Consider the following 22,024-nt stretch of genomic DNA (forward strand, 5'->3'; position numbering starts at 1 on the left):
GGCACAACTTGACTAGAAGAAGGGATCAGTTGGTAGGACATGTCCTGAGGCATAAAGGGATCACAAATTTAGCATTGGAAGGCAGTGTGGAGGGTAAAAATCGTAGAGGGAGACCAAGAGATGAATACACTAAGCAGATTCAGAAGGATGTAGGTTGCAGTAGGTACTGGGAGATGAAGGAACTTGCACAGGATAGATTAGCATGGAGAGCTGCATCAAAGCAGTTTCAGGACTGAAGACCACAACAACAACAAGGAAAGTAGGTATGTATGTGGTCGTTAGGCCATGTCTTGCTCTATTCAAACATAAGTTGTTCATTTGCCAACACAGATTGTTCATAGACGTAATTGAGGTCGAATTTCTCTCCTCATCTTTCAAAAACTTTATTTAGTAGGTCTTGCAGGGCTCCGAAGTCGGTGGGGAGATTCACTGACTTTAGCTGTATCCTGTCTACAGCCTCCATTACCGAGAAGGTAACTTTTCTGCCGTTTTCGTGTCCCACACGAACCACATGTCGCAAGGCAGTGGCCAGGGTTGCTGGCAGCTCCAACTTCGCCAATTGCATTGTATATTCAATGTTAGCATATACTTTGATCGGGTCTACTGGCGGTAACCTTACTACAGGGGTATCTTGTGAGCTCGTTACTGTGCTTTCTTGGACTGGTTTCTGTTCTTTATGATTAATTTCATCTTTTGGGATTGCCACTACACAGGATGCCCTTGCCGCTGCTGGTCTTTAATCGGCCCGATTTGAATCTCAACTTGAAGGAGTTTTTGACTTCCTCATCATTTATTTGCTCAAAATTTTGTTCTTTAATTGTTTCATGAAGTTCCTCATTTGTCATTGTTGTGGGAACATCATATAGCATGATCAGAGGGTTTCTTTTTCTCGGTGGTTCACGCTTGACCACAGAGTTCAGCTTGGGGTTGTTTAATAATTTTTCCTTATCTTCCTCGGTGGCAACCTCAACAAACACAGAGTTTCTACTTGGTTTGACTTTGTTTATTTTACTGGGTCAATGGTTGTGGTTAGTAGTTCTTGGATCTTTTTTACATTAGCGTCTTGGCCAGGCAGGGTCCTGAGAAAGGCCGCCGTGTCTGGCCGCTTGGTAACCTTAGCGATCGTATCTTTTGTAGTTTGCGACTTGGGTGGCGCTTGTGCCTCCTCAGTTTGTCGTTCTCCTTTTCTAATTCTACGCGGCCTTCGAGTTTGGCGTGGGCAATAGCTCAAGCAGAAAAACTCGTTTTTAATGATTGACAATGCCGCTTGACTTATATTTCCGTTTTTTATATTTTTCTCCAATAGCAACGTAACTCGCGCATGACTCTGAGTCACGGTGTATGCTTTCCATATGATCTGATTGCAAGTCTTCCTAAGTTCTGTTTGTTTCCATGAGCTGGAGGGGCACACATCTCGACGGTCGCTACTTCTCGCCGCATCTCACCAGCTCGTCTGAGAACAAAGCAGCGTCGACGTGACAGCCATAGACAAAAGCGACACCCACCCCTGAATACCCAGCTGACTCTGGCCCTACACTATGCTGCCCGTGGCATGGTGTCTGTGGTAACCACAGATCTCAACCCAGATTCCAACAGTCTGTTTCTGACGATTAGTGAGCTTCCCACCACTCTGTTACCTTCGCCCCAAACCGTCACTATACGTTCTACAGCCATTGCCCAACAGCCAAATGTCGCGAAATCTGTCGGAATGATGCTCGCAAGTCCCTTACGCCAAAGATTCGACCTTTCACGAAGTCAAATAATACCCATAAAGTGAACGCGAACATCCGTGGGACATTCTCTTTTGCGATCTGCTACTGACTTATTCCAATAGCGTTAGAAACACACAATAACCACCATGTACTCATACCAATCTTCATCTGTAGGTATGTCTTTCTGTACTGAAAATAAACTCGCATAAGGATGAAATTCGAAAAACAATGGAGTATGATTTTTTAAAAGACATCATACAGAGTGTTTCAAAAATGACCGGTACATTTGAAACGGCAATACAAACTAAACGAGCAGCGATAGAAATACACCGTTTGTTGCAATATGCTAGGGACAACAGTACATTTTCAGGCAGACAAACTTACGAAATTACAGTAGTTACAATTGTCAACAACAGATGGCACTGCGGTCAGGGAAACTCTATAGTACGATATTTTCCACATATCTACCATGCATAGCAATAATATGGCGTAGTCTCTGAATGAAATTATCCGAAACCTTTGACAACGTGTCTGGCGGAATGGCTTCACATGCAGATGAGATGTACTGCTTCAGCTGTTCAATTGTTTCTGGATTCTGGCGGTACACCTGGTCTTTCAAGTGTCCCCACAGAAAGAAGTCACAGGGGTTCATGTCTGGCGAATAGGGAGGCCAATCCACGCCGCCTCCTGTATGCTTTGGGCTATCCGAAACAATCACACGATCATCGAAATATTCATTCAGGAAATTAAAGACGTCGGCCGTGCGATGTGGCCGGGCACCATCTTGCATAAACCACGAGGTGTTCGCAGTGTCATCTAAGGCAGTTTGTACCGCCACAAATTCACGAAGAATGTCCAGATAGCGTGATGCAGTAATCGTTTCGGATCTGAAAAATGGGCTAATGATTCCTTTGGAAGAAATGGCGGCCCAGACCAGTACTTTTTGAGGATGCAGGGACGATGGGACTGCAACATGGGGCTTTTCGGTTCCCCATATGCGCCAGTTCTGTTTATTGACGAAGCCGTCCAGGTAAAAATAAGCTTCGTCAGTAAACTGTGTTCTAGGCGGTGGAATTCCGACACCAGAAAAATCCTCTGTTCTAAGGAATAAACCATGTTGTCCACAGCACACTTGCACGTTGTGAACAGCACACGCTTACAGCAGAAAGACGACGTACAGAATGGCGCACCCACAGACTGCGTTGTCTTCTATATCTTTCACATCACTTGCAGCGCCATCTGTTGTTGAAAATTGTAACTACTGTAATTTCGAAAGTTTGTCCGCCTGAAAATGTACTGTTGTCCCAAGCATATTGCAACAAACAGTGTATTTCTATCGCTGCTCGTTTAGTTTTTATTGCCGTTTCAAATATACCGGTCATTTTTGAAACACCCTGTAGCTACCACTGACTGTAACAATTATTCGATTTCACGACTGCGGTTTTGATCTTTTGCCCATTATCAAGTGATATACCGCAAAAGAGGAAAAATACAGAACAGAGGGCAGGTATGCCATCCATACGGCAACTATATTACAAAAATGCTAAAAATAGCACATCACTTACGTTGCGCCTCAGTAGGTGTCAAAATTTACGATTCTTCTGACATGTATATATCTCATCGTCGTATTTGTATGTTGAGTCTTCTAACTCTGAGAATACTTCGAAATTAAACGAAGGTGAGAATCGTAAACATGGTATAAAGTACAGTTATTTACTGTTACCAATGTTAATATTATTAAAACGTGAATCCCCTCAAATCACTGTTGTGTACACCTTTTATATGACAACTGACGCAGTTGGTGAAGGAACATATTCAGAAGCCGTTTCTTCTTTGCTCTCATCAGCGATTGCATGTCACGCAGTAAACGTTTTACATCAGAATGTCTTAATATCCTTTTTATACTCGTCAACAGAATTTGGCATTCTGTATTATGATACAGTAATATGGCACAAGGAGATGAGTTGTTATAGGGTGTAATAGAACATCTGGTACTTATCCTCAAAGACTTATACGATTGTACTGCCTTGTTCTTATGAGCATCCAAGTTACTGTATCTCACTTAACATGTGTAGACGTTGCATTACATTAGCATCACAAAAGCATAAATCGCATTCACAACGACTGTTGCGCATGAATTGATCCAACAGAACAAATAAATTAAAATAAAGGAAGTACAATAAAGTGAGATAAAAAGATGTGCTGAGATACTTCGAACAAATTTATCATCATCTAATTGTAAAATGTACTATTAATATATAAGGTACTGTACATGTACAAATGCAATCATACATTTCCATGGTCCTTAGAATGTTTAGCGGCAAAAGGGTTATTTCAGCTACACTTGTAAAACATGTCATACAATTTTTTGCTGAATTACTAAAATATATTAGTTATGTTAAAATAAAAGCGTCCTAAATATAAAAATGTGTGGGAGTGCACACGGTTCTTCCACGTTGTCATGTAAAACAATACAACTCATTGGAAACGCCTTAAGGACTACTCATATTATTAAGCATTTCCCTGATTCTATACAGATCTTCATGTCCTATTCTAGTCAGTTAAGTCAAAGCCAAATGGAGGGTAACATACATAAGGATGCATAGTTTGCCTATTATTACCACATAAAACTGACTGGAAATTATCTAAAAACCTCTTATTTCTTAAATCTGCCTGATTGTTGAGCAAGTCGAGTGGGCGATTTTTGAAGTAGTTGTGTATTTCCATTTCTTCAACTAGGTTGATACTTCTACTCTTAGGCGACGCATTTAGAATTTTTATGGTTGAATCTACATTAGGTGATGGTGTTCCTCTCGCTCTACCTGATGTGGTCCTTAAATGTGTTGCTGGAGTATGAGCTTTGTAACGTCTGGTCAAGGTATTCGTACTGAAACTCTTATGATTTCTGACAGTGTGTACTGATCTAGTTTCAAAAATTAAATGCTACTTTCATAGACTCTGTGAGCTGGTGAAGGCAGAAAGTGAAAGCTGTGCTTCTATATAAATCTGATTCACTGGCTTCTTCACTAATATGTCGTCTCCCTTCTTGTTCAGAGCTGCAGACCCAGGCGGCGGTTTTCCAGAAACGCCTCTCCAACTATTGGCGAACCATGGCGGAGCTGTTCGCACTCGGTGTGACGCACGTCTCACAGATGTTTGTTCCCCTCGCATTCGAACAGATGGTAAGTGGTATTCTTTCCTCTTCTTATAAGCTGTGTTACGTGCACGAGGAGTGGGAAAATGACACACACACTGCCTGGTCAGTTCTCGGAGTCTGTTTCCTGGTTTACAAGTATCTGGTTCACACTGGAGCTATCTTTGGTTCTCCAACTGTAATGTTAACCACTGCAGAATACTGAACCCACCTCTGATTCTGTGAGCCTTATGGGGCTATGACACAGAGAGCCTAAGCTCGGAATGGTTCAGGATGGGGAAGAAAGTCGTCTGTATCTTTCTTTCTTCGTATTTTCTCACAACTTCCTTAAAAGATTTAGGAATCTTTGCGTCAGATACTACTTTACAAGCCTAAGCCTATTAGTTACATATTTAGTGTAGGCTCATCTAGATTCTGTTCTCTGGCATTTTACGTGGTGACAGTTATTGAACTATATAAAATAAAATCGTCGTAACTTCTGAACGGTTTCCCTTTAGGACGTTCAAACTGCACGGTTGGCCGCAGGGCATGATGGGAATTAGTATGCGCAGTGTGGTTTGGTTTAGCGACGAAGCCCACTTTCATTTGGCTGGGCTTGTCAACAAGCAAAATTGGCGCATTTGGTAGGCTGAGAACTTACATTTCGTGATGGAGGCGGGGACTGTGTCGTGTGCAATGTGTAGACACGGAATAATCAGTGCGATATTCCTCGATGGTACAGTGACTACTGAATGGTACGTAAAGATTTTGAAAGATGATTCCATCCTCATTATCCCAAGTCACCTTGATTTCGATAAGATGTCGCTCATGCAGGACGGAGCTCGGCCCCTTCGAAACAGGAGAGTGCTTGATGTCCTGGAGGAGCACTTTGTGGACCGCATGCTTGTTCTGGGGTACCCAGAGGCCACTGGCGTGGGCCTCGATTGGCCTCCGTATTCACCAGAGCTGAACATGTGCGTCTCTGTTTTGTGGGACTATATTAAAGACAATAACACCAAAACCATTTCTGAGCTGAAAACAGTCAATAAAGAGATCACTGACAACATCGATGTTCCGACACTTCGGCAGATCACGTAGAATTTCGCTATTCGTCTGCGCCAAATCATTGCCAATAATGGTAAGCATATCGAACTTGTCATAACCTAAATCCAAAAAGCTGTAGTGACATTTACATGTTGAATAAACTGTGTTGACACCGTAGTTTGTAAATAGTTAATTTTTTCATATAGTTCAATAAAAGTCACTCTGTATGTCAGCATCTCCATCTTTGCTTATTCAGAATCTGTATTCCTGATTGAAGGAGGGAAGCGGGGTGTCGGAAATTACGTATCCAGTGAATTGTATTATTTAGTAAGGTAGCTTATAAATAAATTTTTACGTATTAATATGGATACTGTCATGGACAATATTGTTACGGTTAGTTTCTAGGGGTCAACAGCAGGAGACGTGAAAATCATAGCATATGCAGACGATCTGATGAAATAGCAAGACATTGAGCAGAAATTAAAAGAACATTAGTTTATTATTCTACAAACCCTAGAGCTATATCGTTCTCATTCACACTGATACAATTTGTAAACAAAGGGCCATTTATTCCAGAGAACCCAAGATTCGTTGACGTTGGTTCAGAACTAATCTGTGAGTATCATAGTGTCGCCTGTAATTTATGCCACATGCTGGTACCCACAGTAACAACTGGCATTCATAAGAATTGCGTAAGTTGACATCTGGTCTTATAAAATTACTTCTGCTCAATATAAAGGATTGTCAACTTCATATTGTCTAACTAACCTTTGCACAATGAAGCGCCAAAGAAACTGGTATAGGCTGCGTATTCAAATACAGAGATATCTAAACAAGTAGAATACGCTGTTGCGATCGGCAACGCCTATATAAGACAACAACGCCTATATAAGACAACAAATCTCCCGACATCACTGCGATCGGAAAAAGATCCTGCAAGAAAGGGACCAACGACGACTGAAAAGAATCGTTCAACATGACAGAAGTGCAACTCTTCCACAAACTGCTGCAGATTTCAATGCTGAGCCATCAACAAGTATCAGCGTGTGAACCATTCAACGAAACATCATCGACATGGGCTTTTGTAGCTGAAGGCCCACTCGTGTACCCTTGATGAGGGACAACACAAAGCTTTACGCCTCACCTAGGCCCATAAACACCATGTTGATGACTGGAAACATCTTGCCTGGTCGCACGAGTCTCGTTTCAAGTTGTACTGAGCAGATGGACACAGGTACTGAGACAACCTTATGAATCCATGGACCCTGCATGTCAGCAGGGGACTGTTAAAGCTGGTGGAGGCTCTATAATAGCGTGGGGCATGTGCAATTGGGGTGACATGGGACCCTGATACGTCTAGATACGACTCTGACAGGTGCCATGCATGTAAGCATTTTGTCTGATCACCTGCATCCATTCATGTCTATTGTGCATTCTGATGGACTTGGGCAATTCCAGAAGGGCAATTCGACCCCACACATCCAGAATTGCTACTGAGTGGCTCTACGAACAGTCTTGTGAGTTTAAACACTTCCGTTGGCCGCCAAACTCCCCAGACATGAACATTATTGAGCATATCTGGGATGGCTTGCAACGTGCTGTTCAGAAGAAATCTCCGCCCCCTCGCACTCTTAGGTATTCATGGACAGCCCTGCAGGATCCATGGTGTCAGTTCCCTCCAGCACTGCTTCAAACATTAGTCGTGTCCATGCCACATCGTGTTGTGGCACTTCTGCATGTGTCAGTTTCTTTGGATCTTCAGTGCGCTTAACAAATAATTTACACAGTTCGATACAACTGCTTAAACTTTTACCACCTTAACTTTCATGTGTCCATTTCCTGCGACCCCTTGACCAAATGTTAATGCAGCTGATACTTGCGACTCGACACCAGTGATGGCCCCATGTTCTCGTTACTGCCAGCATTGTCCGTGTTACACGACAATGCCCCAGCCGCCACAGTCACAAAAGATGGGTAACAATAAAGAAAATTAAAGTTCAGGCCCATGAGTTAGCGCATGCAACGTCAAAGATTGTCTGTGTTAAAGGCACTGTGCTATTACAGTTAGAAGCAGAATATTTATCGAATATGTCAAGGTCAATGAAAATTTGTGCCCGACTAACCTGAAACTGTATGCTGCATTTTGAGGACATTCATCTTAGTCAGGCTTTCTGCACGTGTCTCCTCGCCTAACTCAAACCTTTATCAAGTCTAGAGTCTATACCTACGATTTATGAACACTACCACCAGAGATTTTCCCACAAAGCTATGTGGTCTTAACACATAGAATGTCAACTGGGCGTTATGCCTGTCTGACTTCTAACAGTTCTATACGTGAAAAGAAAAATGATGCAGTATGATATGTCTCTTAGTATAACTTTTGTGGCGTATGTAGCAATGTGTCAGTACATAAAGTCCCATGTGAGAGTCATCTTGGGTTGTGAAGAGAGTTGGGGAACTGATGTTTCAATGAATTGGTAAGGTTGTGGGTAAATTAAATCTTTTTTCATAAATGTGACAGATGTTTGCTGGATGTTATTGTGAAAGATTGATGGTCGCATGTACTCCCGAGGGGTATGGTGTGATGCATTCACTACATTGAAACTTCCTGGCAGATTAAAACTGTGTGCCGGACCGAGATTCGAACTCGGGACCTTTGCCTTTCACGGAAAGTGCTCTAGAGCACACACTTTTAGTCTGCCAGGAAGTTTCACATCAGCGCACACTCCGCTGCACAGTGAAAATCTCATTCTGCATTCATTACATTGCGGGCTCAGTATTTAAGAGAGGTTTCAGCTGATAACATACCATACTATGTCACATTCGCCAATTATTTACAGATAAATAAACATATTCAGTCACTCCAGTGAATAGTCTGTGTACAATAGGGTCCCAGGTCTGTCCTCACAGATGAACCATTTTTCCTCATGATGGGACAGCCCTCATTTCAGCTGGAATGCACTATACACCTCATGACCTCTCGATCGAAAGACTATCTGATCAGCTTTTGCAGCCACATATTTGATCCTTATTCTCTCTCTGGCTATGTCCCCTGTGGACATCGTCAGAACCCTCCAAATGGTAGATTTTGTTGTATGGTTCACTGCAGAGGTTGTTTACATCCAGGAAAAGGATATAACTCAAATCGTCAGATGGCCTGTACTATTTGTCGCTCACTTGCAGGTTATTCACCTTGGCATATCTATGCACGAAATGGCAACATTCTCTGAGAATCGAATGTTCCAAGAAGACAAGCATGTCAACGTTGGTCAAGAGTTCGATGCTGACATGTGTCTTTGTTAATATGGCGTCCCACGAAGGCCCAGTCATACACTCCAGACTTCTCAAGGATGTCCATGAGCAGATGTACATTGATGTTCATCATTTTACATATTCTCCTAAATCAGAGATGCCAAACTTCTGCCATGCATTCACCAAGTGCTCATTCTCTGCTTTCATTATGGACGTGCCTCTTAGTTTACTTCAGAATCCAGATATTACGACGGAAAGACCTCTTCTTTATCACAAGCTGAAACCTTATATCATCGAGATATATGGCTCTGATACTATGCATATCTTCAGGACGCACTGACACAGCAAATTTCTAAAGAGACAAGAGCATGAAGCATTGTGAATCCAGGAAGCGGAGCATTATTCTTCGTGTGATTCTCTTTGAAATGAGATTTCAGGAATGACAATGAACTTATCATCCTTCAACCCAAAATCACTTAATATTCACTTAAACTGTGGAAATATACGAGTATGTGCTGTGGCTGTTGGTACTTAAAGTTGCATGTGTTGTGAGCTGCACCGTGGAACTTCCTTTTATAGGAAAATGATGTCTACAGCGAGCTTCCACATCTCTGTCCAATAGCAGTCTTCAAATGTAACAATCAGCTGCCTGCTTGTATGATGCATCATACTTCTTGCAGTTGGTCATGAGGACATAGTCACTATAAATGCTATAAACATCCCTTGCAAGATGTTTGAGCTCAGTTAACAACTGTCTCACAGGATTACCTCAACATAAGATTTTAATTTCTTGTGATTAGAGTTATGTGCGCACACAACTTGTTAGGCAGCCACATATGTCATGTGTCATTCTGTGATAGCGGTACAGGAGACTGAGGCATCACCTCCACAACGCACCACAAGAGCTAGAAGACGCTTTAAATCGGCATTAATAACGAAGGGACAGGGCTGCTAGTGAGAGGCATTCTTAGACTTCACAAACTTTTTATCCTTGATAAGCATTTCCACAAATATTGGTTCCTGGCCCCAGCAGTCAGTGAGATGTCTTTCAAGATACCCACTCTTGGTAAACGACTTGAGACATCTACAGCAAAACTATTTCGCACCTTTTTTGTTCTCATTTTGGTGGGAAGTAGGTAGGACAGGAACTTGATCCAAAAGTAGTATTGCTTATTGCCTTCAGAGATTAGCATCAGGTCTACATGTCTGGGACGTTAATTTGGGAAAGAAGAGGGTTCCAACTACTTTATGCTTGACTTATTTGTTGTTGCACACACTGGGTTCATTTTCGTCTTCTTCTTCTGTCTTACCAACATCCAGGCCATATACGTGAATCAAATATTCGCGGTTTTGACGGTCTTTGTAATAACCTGGACTTCTATGTGGAATTCAGTGCCCTGGAAGCTATAATTCCTGTAGAAATCTGATGTTTGGCACATATCTCCCATGCCCTACATTTTTGGGGTAATTTCTATCGCTAGCAAGAAGCGACAATGCAAAGCAATTTAAATCCCTTTCATGCAGATTCTGGACATTAATGCATGCTTCTTTTAGCAATATATCCTATGGAAGGGAGGTGTAAATGGACCCCTCATTAAGTGGATCGAAAATGTATGTATAGGAATCAACATAGAGTATATAGCTGAGCGTCTTACTGGACACCCTCCCTGCATCTCAGAAAAATGACCCATTATGACTCTCTTGGCAAAAGTTCCGAACCACTCACGGATCGACTTGCCTCATGATGTCGCCCCAGTTCTAACCCTACATTATGCTGCTCCTCTCCTCAACACCACGTCCTATTTTGTGGGTGCATAAGTCCACAGCAGGGAAATGCTTTGCACTTCATGGTGGGATACTGTGTATCGTTGATGTATCCAGGGAGCTCCATTTCCAGAACTTCCTGGCAAGCATTGTGGGGGTGGCCAGATCTTGTTAACCAGCACTCCAGTTGTCGATTCAGAAAAGTGAGATCCTGTTCCCAAATGGGCCATCGATTTCTGAATAATCAGGAGGGACCACAGAACTTACTTGGTGATCCACAGCAGTATGTGCAGGGGCACTCTGACAGTCATGAGACGGGCCATGGCACAGAGACCGTGAACCAGACCACGCCACACGAGCCATGCAAAGGGGGAATTGTTACTGAAGCGTGCGAATGGGACGGCCGCCAATGCGAAGATACTGAGCGAGATGGCGCAGTGGTTAGCACACTGGACTTGTATTCGGGAGGACAATGGTTCAAACCCGCTCTCGGCCATCCTGATTTAGGCTTTCTGTGATTCCCCTAAATCACTTCAGGCAAATGCTGGGATGGTTCCTCTGAAGGGCACAGCCAATTTCCTACCCTATTCTCCCTTAAGGCGATGGGACCGATGACCTCGTTGTTTGGTCCCCTCCCCCATATCACCCATACAACAATCAGTTCGAAGGTCCTGGCTGTGGTGGGTGTGATGATATAGCGACAGCAAAGAGCAGAGATAATTTGAAGTGCTGGGCTGTGGGAGGGAAGAAGTGACCACCACTCTGGAGGTCCAGGCTGTAGCGATGATGGCAGCCTCAGAGAGGGGGTGGGTTGCAGTGTAAGACCACCTCCTAATAACTCTGCACAGAAGAAGAAAGAAACACAGTTGGTTTTTTATTTCTAAATCATTAGATACTTATTGTGTTCAGTCATTCACAATAAAAATAAATTCTGGTTTCTTACACATAAAACTGTTAATGACTTCATTACAATCAACACGACTTCAATGGGCATGTTGGTCATTAAGGATGTATCCAGGAGGTTATTGGTGGTGGTGTGTGTCATTGGCAGGGGAATTTGTCCAAGAGAATATGGACAAACCAGAATGACAACATAGGTGCAAGCGTACCAGCAGCTTCTGGTTGTGTAAGAATACAGAAATTCTCATTGGACACATCTACAAACTATAACATCTCATAAGTAACGACAAAAAATTTAATGCTGTAGAATAATGAAAGTATTAGTACTCACCTATCTGCACCTGAACAATCGAGGGTAATTCCTCAGGGATCACCATCATCATATCATCATCAACCGCTGGTTTCAGATCCCACTGCCAGTCAAGGTTGATCACGTCTAGAAAGGAAGAATCAGAAACCATATGAATGACATATAAAGAAAACACAAATAGTCCTTTACTATATATGTATACTTACTGTCATCCTCTGCCAAGTTGTTCATGATGAATGACACCAGAGCATCGCCAGTAAATAGTGACAACAGTATGGTGTCATCATTGTTATCGAATCAACATGGGTGCTTACTGCAATCACAATCATTGTCACGGTTACCGTGTGAGCGCTTCCTTTTGACGCAGCGTGTTGGTGTGTGTTTGAACATACGTCTCTCACTTGGTACCACTGTCGTTACTTACCAGGCATGAAGGCAAAGCAGCACAAGCGGGTTTATTTCTCGAAACAAGAAGAGGTGCGCCTATTAAACGAGCGGGACTATTTTGTGTACAGAAATGCACGACATGGAATATGCCAGCTGCAGGCAGCTGCTGGTCGGCTACGTTTTGACCGACATATCGCCGATACTTCGAAAATCCTCTCGCCAATTCTCGAAAATGAGTGTACATGTCACGTGTTAAATGAACGTACCCGACAAAAGAACTGCAGAAAACGAGGTCGAGAGTATCTACATAAGAACAAAAAAAATATTATTATTTATTGTTTAACAATTTTAATAGTATTTGCACATATCTGGAGCACATATAAACCCGTTTCTCGCTCTATCACCATACACTTGCTTGACATGTCACACTGATGGACAGTTGAATGATTCCATATTCGCCGGCCGGGGTGACCGTGCGGTTCTAGGCGCTACAGTCTGGAATCGCCTGACCGCTACGGTCGCAGGTTCGAATCCTGACTCGGGCATGGATGTGTGTGATGTCCTTAGAACTTAGGTTAGTTAGGTTTAAGTAGTTCTAAGTTCTAGGGGACTGATGACCTTAGAAGTTATGGTTCAAATGGCTCTGAGCACTCTGGGACTTTTGATTCCAATTTCAGGATGGCAGCATTATCGAAAATTTTCCGCGTTCAAGGTTTCGCAGTGATGTCAGCATGCCCTTATAGGTCATTCCTGTACCGTCCCAGCTTTTGCCACGATCGAATCGAGTCAATCATGCTAATGCCTTCCAAGTCTTGCTACATTTCATTGTTCTGGACAGCTGGGGCGAAGTGAAAACTATTTAGAAACTTGATAAAACACAAACTTAGTCTGTGTATATCACAAAAGCTACATCTTTGAAAACGAAGCGGCCACACTCATCGTGGAAGCCTTGCACATGAGCAATACTGTTGCACCAGGACACAGGCAGCTTGGACTCTGGCAAGCAGATCTTCAGCTGGATTAGATTTTCACTCTGCAGCGGAGTGTGCGCTGATATGAAACTTCCTGGCAGATTAAAACTGTGTGCCGGACCGAGACTCGAACTCGGGACCTTTGCCTTTCGCGGGCAAGTGCTCTACCACCTGAGCTACCCAAGCAGGTAGGAGACGAGGTACTTGCAGAAGTAAAGCTGTGAGGACGGGGCGTGAGTCGTGCTTGGGTAGCTCAGTTGGTAGAGCACTTGCCGACGAAAGGCAAAGGTCCAGAGTTCGAGTCTCGGTCCGGCACACAGTTTTAATCTGCCAGGAAGTTTCAGGTCTTCAGCTACATCTACAGATGTTTCATCACCAACATCTTGACATAACTCCAGGGGTGTGAGATCCAGCGATCGCGCTGGTCATGGGACAGGACCTCCCCTTTCCAATCCAAAATAAGGGTAGGATTGTTCAGGTTTTTGCAGACATTAACATCGAAGTGGGATGGTGCATCATCGTTTTGAAACCACACAATTTCCCAGACAGCATTGGGATACATTCTCCAAGAAATGTGGTGGAATATCTCGCAGAAACACCAAGTCATATGGACAAGTCAAAAGATGAGGCATCAAATAAGGTCCTACTGTGTGATCTTGGACAACGCCCATAAATACACTGACAAGACCCGGACCCCATCAATATGGGTGGCGTGGACATTGTCCTCGCTGCAGACCAGGCTGCTGCAGCTCTTGAAAACACCATCACCCATGGATGAAGCCTCATCTGCGAAAAATACGAACTGTATGAAGTTTGGTTCTACAGTACCATGGAGGACAATCCATTGACAGAAGTGAACATATGGATTCAAAATCCGTTGGTCCCAATGCTTGCATATGTTCTATATGATAGGGATGCGATACCTGTTCCACCAGTACTCCCGAAATACTATCCTTCTAACCATGTGTTTCATGGGCAAATTGACAGGTGCTTAATGTCGAGTGGTTGGCCACATGATCCATCACCATTTTTCCAAAGTGTGGTGCACAGATATAACCTTGGCTGGCTCTCTGTGGCTTGAACGAATCCGTCTCTCTTATGTTGGTAATCATGGAGGTAAATTTCTGGCAGTCAGGACGCCTATTCATGCTGCTTTACAGGCACTACATCCTGCTCCACAGTACATTAAATGCATATCTGCCAGCCGACCGTAGTGGCGGAGCGGTTCTAGGCGCTACAGCCTCGAGCCACGCGACCGCTACGGTCGCAGGTTCGAATCCTGCCTCGGGCATGGATGTGTGTGATGTCCTTAGGTTTAAGTAGTTCTAGGTTCTAGGGGACTGATGACCACAGCTGTTGAGTCCCATAGTGCTCAGAGCCATTTGAACCATATCTGCCAACTCCCATGACAAGTAATGTTCCATCTTTGTTGCTGTTTACATTGCACAACTTGTAATCAAACCTCACCATGGACATATCACAAGCTGTCTGACGCAATGGACAGCTTACATGATTGGGTAGTCATGTGATGGTGGCACTCGTTAATGCTCCAGAGCAATACATGAAGTCATCACATGACACACACACAACACACACACACACACACACACACACACACACACACACACACACACACACACACACACACACTTTGAGCCAAGTTGTGTACAGTATGTATGTTCGGTGGTCAGGAGTGTAACCTGTTTATCACCTGTTACCTATTCTAGCTTACAACAGGCACCCAGGATCTTTGCATGAGTACGGGAACTGCAGGCATCACTACAATGCATGCATTGAGACTGACAGTTGTTGCTTTTAACACTTACTATGAGCTACATTACTGTTTGCATATTTATTGAATTATGGATAAATTACATTTTTCGATCATTTGCTCCCTATCTCAATATAATCTGTCGTGGGACCAATGTCACCTGTTTCAATATGGCACAAAAGGACTGGGATACCCTGTACAGAGAACAAGAGCAGTTCTGTGACACTTCCCTTGGACATTCCTGACGACACTCTTGTCTCTGTGATGAACACAACATACTGAGTACTCCTACAAAAACTGGGGTATTGCGAGAGAGACTCACACACTAAGGGTTCCATACAAACTTAATTGTGTGCGTATACAGCTGATCCATCCAGGGAATCGAGAATCCCAACGATTTTTGCCTGTTATCAATACCAATACTAACAAGATATTGTTCCCTGGAACACCAAGACTATTATAGTTGTTCAGCTTAGCCCAAACATACAGAAACAAGCGAGCAGGGGATTTAAGTTTAGAAATGTGTTATAAAATCTTCTCTCCCTACATATATATTTACCTACTGAGACATGACTACAACTTACATTTTATGTTTGCATGCAGTAATGTTCGTGTGTTATGCTTTTGACAGATGATGAATGCAATGTATGTCCAAACGACAAAAGATATTATTTTTGTAACACAATAGCAATTTAACGCTTTCAGACCTGATTTTTATTTACTTATAAAAGAAAAATATTGTCAGGAGACTCACCTGAATTTAAAAATGATGTCAGATATTTCTAAGAAAATGTTTCATATGATCTGTAGTTTTCTAGATATTTAACGTACACAACTGTGTTCATCAGGTCTCGAGCTTCATGTCATACATTAAGGAGGTTAACAATATGGATCAAGTATGCCACTCTTTATTTCACTTTAAAACAGAAGAAACAATAAAAATAATTCCAAAAAACATTTCTTATTCACACAACAATGGTCAATAAGGTGATTTTAAGGTTTAGTAACAAACTGCAAAAAACAATTTCTGCCCTTTTGAAGACACGAAAGTACTTTACATTTTCTGCACTGAATTCTAGAATTCCCTGCACATTTTGGAAATTTGAGCGACCTTGAGCTCGTATATCATGCAAAGGCAAATGATCAATGGAATCAGACTGTATCTCTGTAGCTGGTCGCAATTCTCTTCTTTTTCTTGGTATGACTCTCATGTCTGAAAAGAAGAGGGGGGCGTTCCCCTGATGAGGGACTGGCTTCAGTCACTTCCTTCTGGCACAGTATCAATCCATCTGCTACCCGGAGAAGAAAGGAAAGAAGGTCCATTTGCTACTTCTTTGGGCTAGACACATTGTCTGCCATCGTGCAAAGTTGGTTGGTATACAGGCGAGATGCAAAGTCAACAGCATGAAAAATCATACGCAAAGGCCATTTTCGAGATCTGATGAAAACTCTGTAGTAGCTTATCAATTGATCAGATAGACCCAAACCACCCATTGCATGATTATATCTTCTCACTTTTTTAGTTATTTCTACTTTCACATATTTATGGTGTTTGTTGGTAAAGGCTCAGTGGATGAAGTTGTATTGTGTTCAAACGTTTTTGTTCCAACATTCAACTGACCTATTTCTAACCACTTACACATGCTAATGTCATCAGCACTAGTGATTTCTTCACAGTAACCTCTGGTTTGTTTCATTATTGTTTTATCATCTGAAAAAGGCAAGTTCTTTCCAAATCTGTTTTGACAGCCAGCATTTGCTGCATTGATGCCTTGAGATTCCTGAACTTGAAATGATGATAAGAAACAACAGCAGGACCTAATCCAAATTTTTTACAGCATGTGGTATTTAGTTCAGTTTTAGCACCTTAAACCAAAAGGAAATCATGCATTATTCCACCTCTTTCCACACAGCATGAAGACTTTGTTTGTGTGGCTGAAGGAATTGTTCCTTTCACTGGGAAGTTTTCTGCAAAACAGTACGCCAAGGGGAAACCAAGTCCATGGGGGATCAGTCTCTTCTATAGCAACTCACTGCAGCGTTTTCGATGGCTGTGTAAATTGGCCAGACTTTGTAAAATTTATCTTTATTTTCAGGTGGCTTCTCCAGATTGTTCACCAAGTGTACATTTGTTTGTAGTTCTAAAAATCTGTCTCTTGACATGTTTTCGCAAAACACATTTACCTTCAGGCTTGTATCCCAATACATTCGTAATCTGGGAAATTTCGAAGTGCCAGTCATTATACGCAAACCAAATAGCACCGCTAATATTTATGCATTACAACGAAGCAAATTCTCATTCAAGCAGACAACTCCTCAAGAACTAGTGTGTGCTACCATGCTGGTGAACAAATCACCTGGTATACATCTTTTAAAGTATTGTATTGGAGGACACAAGACAGATTCTTCAAAATTTTGAGCTTTGCATGTTTCTGCAATGGTACTTAGAGGCTTGCGTTTCCATTTTATGGATTCTTTAGGTGTCACCATTATGTTGTCAATTCTGGGTTGTTTTCATTCCCTAAAAAGTTCATTTCAGCATCCACCACCTCTCCATGATCTTCATCTTCAGATATGGTGTCTCTACGCACATCATTCACGCCCATTTTATATGCTCCAACACGTTTCACTATTTGTGAAGCTTGTCTTTCAATAAGTGGTACACTGTCATCCTCATCTCCACTCAAACTAATATCAGAAAGGTCGCCATTTTCAATTATGTCCATAATCAAGTCCCAATATTTCTCCATAGAAAGATATTCCTTATCCATATTTGTAGGTCAAAAGCCAGCAATATAAAATAAAATCATATGTACAGGTCAGCTGTTCTCCTCCTTACTGCTGGTACTGAAATTAATGAAAAAATACCACACGTAACCACCATAGACACGCAATACAGCTGAGACATATTTTATGTTATGTTGCCTATTTTACACAATTAAGCACCTATTGTACACAAATGTGTACATTAAACTTGCCTGGTACATAACACAAATATTAACTGAATGAAACTGCTAAAAATTCTAATGAAAGAATGTCTAATGTTTCCAAGAGAAGGAAACCACACAAAACATTCATAAACAAAACCCACGACGTGACTATTATAGCAATAAAGTGAACGAGTAATGGCTTCCCACAGAGAGACCACACCAGAGAGTATATTTTACTATGTGGTTGACAGACTGCTCACAAGAGAGCAGCAGGTGCTGGAGCATGGCTAAGAGAACATACACAAATGTGCACAGTGAGTTTGGATGCACCTGACGTTTTTTGTCAGCGAAATATTAGTGAACAAACTTTATGTACAAAGTTGTGACCACCAGGTCTGAATGGGTTAAGAAGTCTCAGATTTTTTCCTTTTCTTTAACTGGAAAACTTAGATGTTGCCAAACTCCATGACTTTAAGTCAATGGGGAGCACCCTATAGTGTTTGGCGTATGAAGTTCAAATTTACGTCATATATTAACGTCAAAGTTCCCTCAGCGTTGTGTAAATTGTAAGCTTCTATGTCAGTGCAATCAAAAGATGTTTATGTCACATAATTTGATACTCGAAAACTCACTCATCAAACTGTTCCAGAAATAAGGGTCTTAACAAACGGACAGGCAACTAGATAGACTGATAAAAATGACGAAGAAATATTTTTTTCGTGTTATACCATTGCAGATCAGTAATTTTGTTCTTTTTCTTTACTTGTACTGTGAAACCTTGCTTATTACCAAATTTCGCTATTGTAGATCAATGGGAAGCAACCTTCAGGGTATTGATGCGTGAGTTCTCGAATATCAAAATATGTGATGTAAATGGCTGCATCTTTTGATTGGATTGATTTATAAGCTTAAAATTTTGATGCCTCAAAGGGATCAGAGACATTAATATGTGTCACGAATTTGAACGTGATACTCTACCCATTCCTAACAAAAATGATTCTTAACAGTTGGAGCTACAGACAACAAACCCTTATCGGATCCACTTTGAAAATATTAGGGTCCCATGCCTCAATCTGTAACAGTTTTCTCTTTTCATCCAACGGAGATATTTCGAGAAGATATCTTCTCTGATTTGGTGTTTCTGTTAATATCAGCTAGAACGACTGAGACAGGCTCATTTTTTCCGATTGAAACTCTTAAGGACAATAAACCGTACTACAGGGTAACACAGAATAACGGGAATGTTTGAAATGAGTAGTGACAATCATGGGCAGGTGGCAGCACTGTGCGTTCGTGACAGGTAGCGAACTAAACTGTCCGCCATTTAAGTAATCATGGATCAGTGTAATGGACAACAGCATGTGTTAGCCATAAAAATGTTTTATAAAAACAATGATAGTTTAGTAGCGCTGCAGAGGGAGTTCCGACGTTTTTTATAACTTAGGACGTCACGACGCCGTTCTGTCGAAACATGCGATAAAATAACTTTTAAGAGACCAACAGGTAACCAAGAAGTGTGTGTCGTCCAGCGAACATTGATGTTGTATGTGAGTCTGCTCCTTGCTTACAAATGGAATGCCGTGGGCTCCATAAGATAGTGGTTGGAATGTCCTGGGAATGTGGCCGTGCGGTTCTAGGCGCTTCAGTCTGAAACGCGTGACCGCTACGGTCGCGGGTTCGAATTCTGCCTCGGGCATGGATGTGTGTGATGTCCTTAAGTTAGTTAGGTTTAAGTAGTTCTAAGTTCTAGGGGACTGATGACCACAGATGTTAAGTCTCATAGTGCTCAGAGCCATTTGAACCATTGTTTCGTAGACTGTGGAAATGTTCCCGTTTTCTGTGTCTCCCTGTAAATCCCTTCAAATCTGCAATATTCAATATGTGTTCAGATACAGATGAGCAGCCAGGCAACATACAGACACTACAGGATTTTGAGTCAAACTGATATTTCGTGTGTCCACAACTAATTCAGATAATTTTTCTGATTTGGAGCGGTTGATGTCTGTCATTACGTTCGTAAACAGCCGCAACATGTGTTCCTCATAACATTGGCAATGAGTAAGACTTTGATGAGAGTCTATTCAAACTTTTGAACGATTTTCAAAAAAAGAATCGTCAAATTGTTGACAATTCCGTCAGAGTCCCAGCCACGCCATGTGGCTCTACATGTAGGAGCTTGCCCAGTGGTCGTCAAACAACGACCCGCAGGCCGCGTACGGCCCTGGTCGAGTATCCGAGCGGCCCTCCGGTTCTCCCCCGTGTTTTACAAATATATGCGTGAAGCAACTAACAGCCCAATCCGAAAACGTCAACTAACGTTAAGCGCTCCGTAAGAGTGTAATATTTCCGCTCAGTAACAAACAAAAATGATTGGAGAGAAAGGAATATTTTAAAATGTGCTTGGTTTTAATTGACATCGATGAATTCGGCCATGAGCTAGGCAAAGACTGCCACTTACCTTAGGGGTACAGGGTAGACAGCGGAGCCACTGCGGTGTTAGTCGATCGATATGAGTCGCATGCGCCCGTGATTTGCTCTGTTATGGTAAACTATGGATTGGTGGATACATATTACACAGATGGTCGCCTTCCAGTACTGACAACTCTCAGGCGTGTGCTAGGGCAATAAATATATATACGTATTCCAAAATGTACGGATATATATTGACGCTTTTTCTCTAATACGTCGATATACCGATATCAAAATGGCAATATCGAGTGCCGAGTTTTAATTTTATATTATATCTCCTTCACCATTTTTGGTAAATACTCTATTTGCGTTCTGCTACAGTTTCAGAAGAACAACTTCAATTTTAATTCCACAGTGACTGTGTGAAGCAAGTATATGTAGCACAAAAGAAAAAGAGAAAGCCTGGATGTGATGAAAGCTCGAAAATTAGTAAAACTACTCCACAAAGGTCCGATTGCACTTTGGGGTGGCGGTGTGAATTAAATAACAAGATTTCCGAAGAGAAGAAATAGCACACCAGATATGTTAACAACAATTTTTAACGCAATTCTTAACACCGGCAATCTTCAAAAACAGTTACTGAAAATGATGAACGAAAATCGAAATGTCAAGACTGGTCTTCATGTAGCAGGAGACGTGTGAGGGGAAATACTGACCTAGTCGGCGCTTGGCGCTACCAACAGAAACTGCAACGTTTAGCTTCAGCACGCAATTTTGACACTACAATTGCTAGGTCGCTGGTATTGGCAGAACTAAAAAACAGATAGGTCAACATGAAGTGACGGGCAAATGCAATATGTAACGAAACCGAGCGACAAAGCAATCGGACACCTTTTATTGTGCCAATTACAAGCAGCTATCATTGTTTAGCAAAGTGGTTATCGCCAAGAGTGAACGTGTATTGTTTTCCTTTCAATTGTTGCTCTAAGGAGGATAGGTAGGCTGCTAGCGTGTTGATGTACAGAATATCGAATAATACACTATGTGATCACCTAGTTGGAGAAGACTAACAAGTTCGTGGCGCCCTCATCGGTAATTCTGGAATTCAATATGGTGTTGGCCCACCCTTAGCGTTGATGACAGCTTCAACTCTCGCACGCATGCGTTCAATCAGGTGCTGGAACGTTTCTTGGGAAATGGCAGCCCAGTCTTCATGGAGTGTGACACTGAGGAGAGGTATCGATGTCAGTCGGTGAGGCCCGGCACGAAGTCAAGAGTCCTAAAACATCCCAAAGGTGTTCTATAGGATTTAGGTCAGGACTGTATTCCACTCCAGTCCATTACAGGGATGTTATTGTCGTGTAACCACTCCGCCATAGACCATGCATTATAAACTGGTGCTCGATCGTGCTGAAAGATGCAATCGCCATTCCCGAATTTC

The 22,024-nt window shown here is 42.2% G+C and overlaps 1 protein-coding gene across 1 annotated transcript in view; it reads left to right on the forward strand.

Annotated features, from left to right (window-relative positions):
- LOC126272526 (uncharacterized) overlaps positions 1–22,024 on the forward strand; it is a 104,356-nt gene that overhangs the window by 19,649 nt on the left and 62,683 nt on the right. The window contains exon 2 of the mRNA XM_049975442.1: positions 4,767–4,894. Coding sequence (XP_049831399.1) covers positions 4,767–4,894 — 128 coding nt within the window. The remainder of the gene's footprint in view (positions 1–4,766; positions 4,895–22,024) is intronic.

This window comes from Schistocerca gregaria, chromosome 5, assembly GCF_023897955.1.
Source record: "Schistocerca gregaria isolate iqSchGreg1 chromosome 5, iqSchGreg1.2, whole genome shotgun sequence".
NCBI classification, from domain to species: Eukaryota; Metazoa; Arthropoda; class Insecta; order Orthoptera; family Acrididae; genus Schistocerca; species Schistocerca gregaria.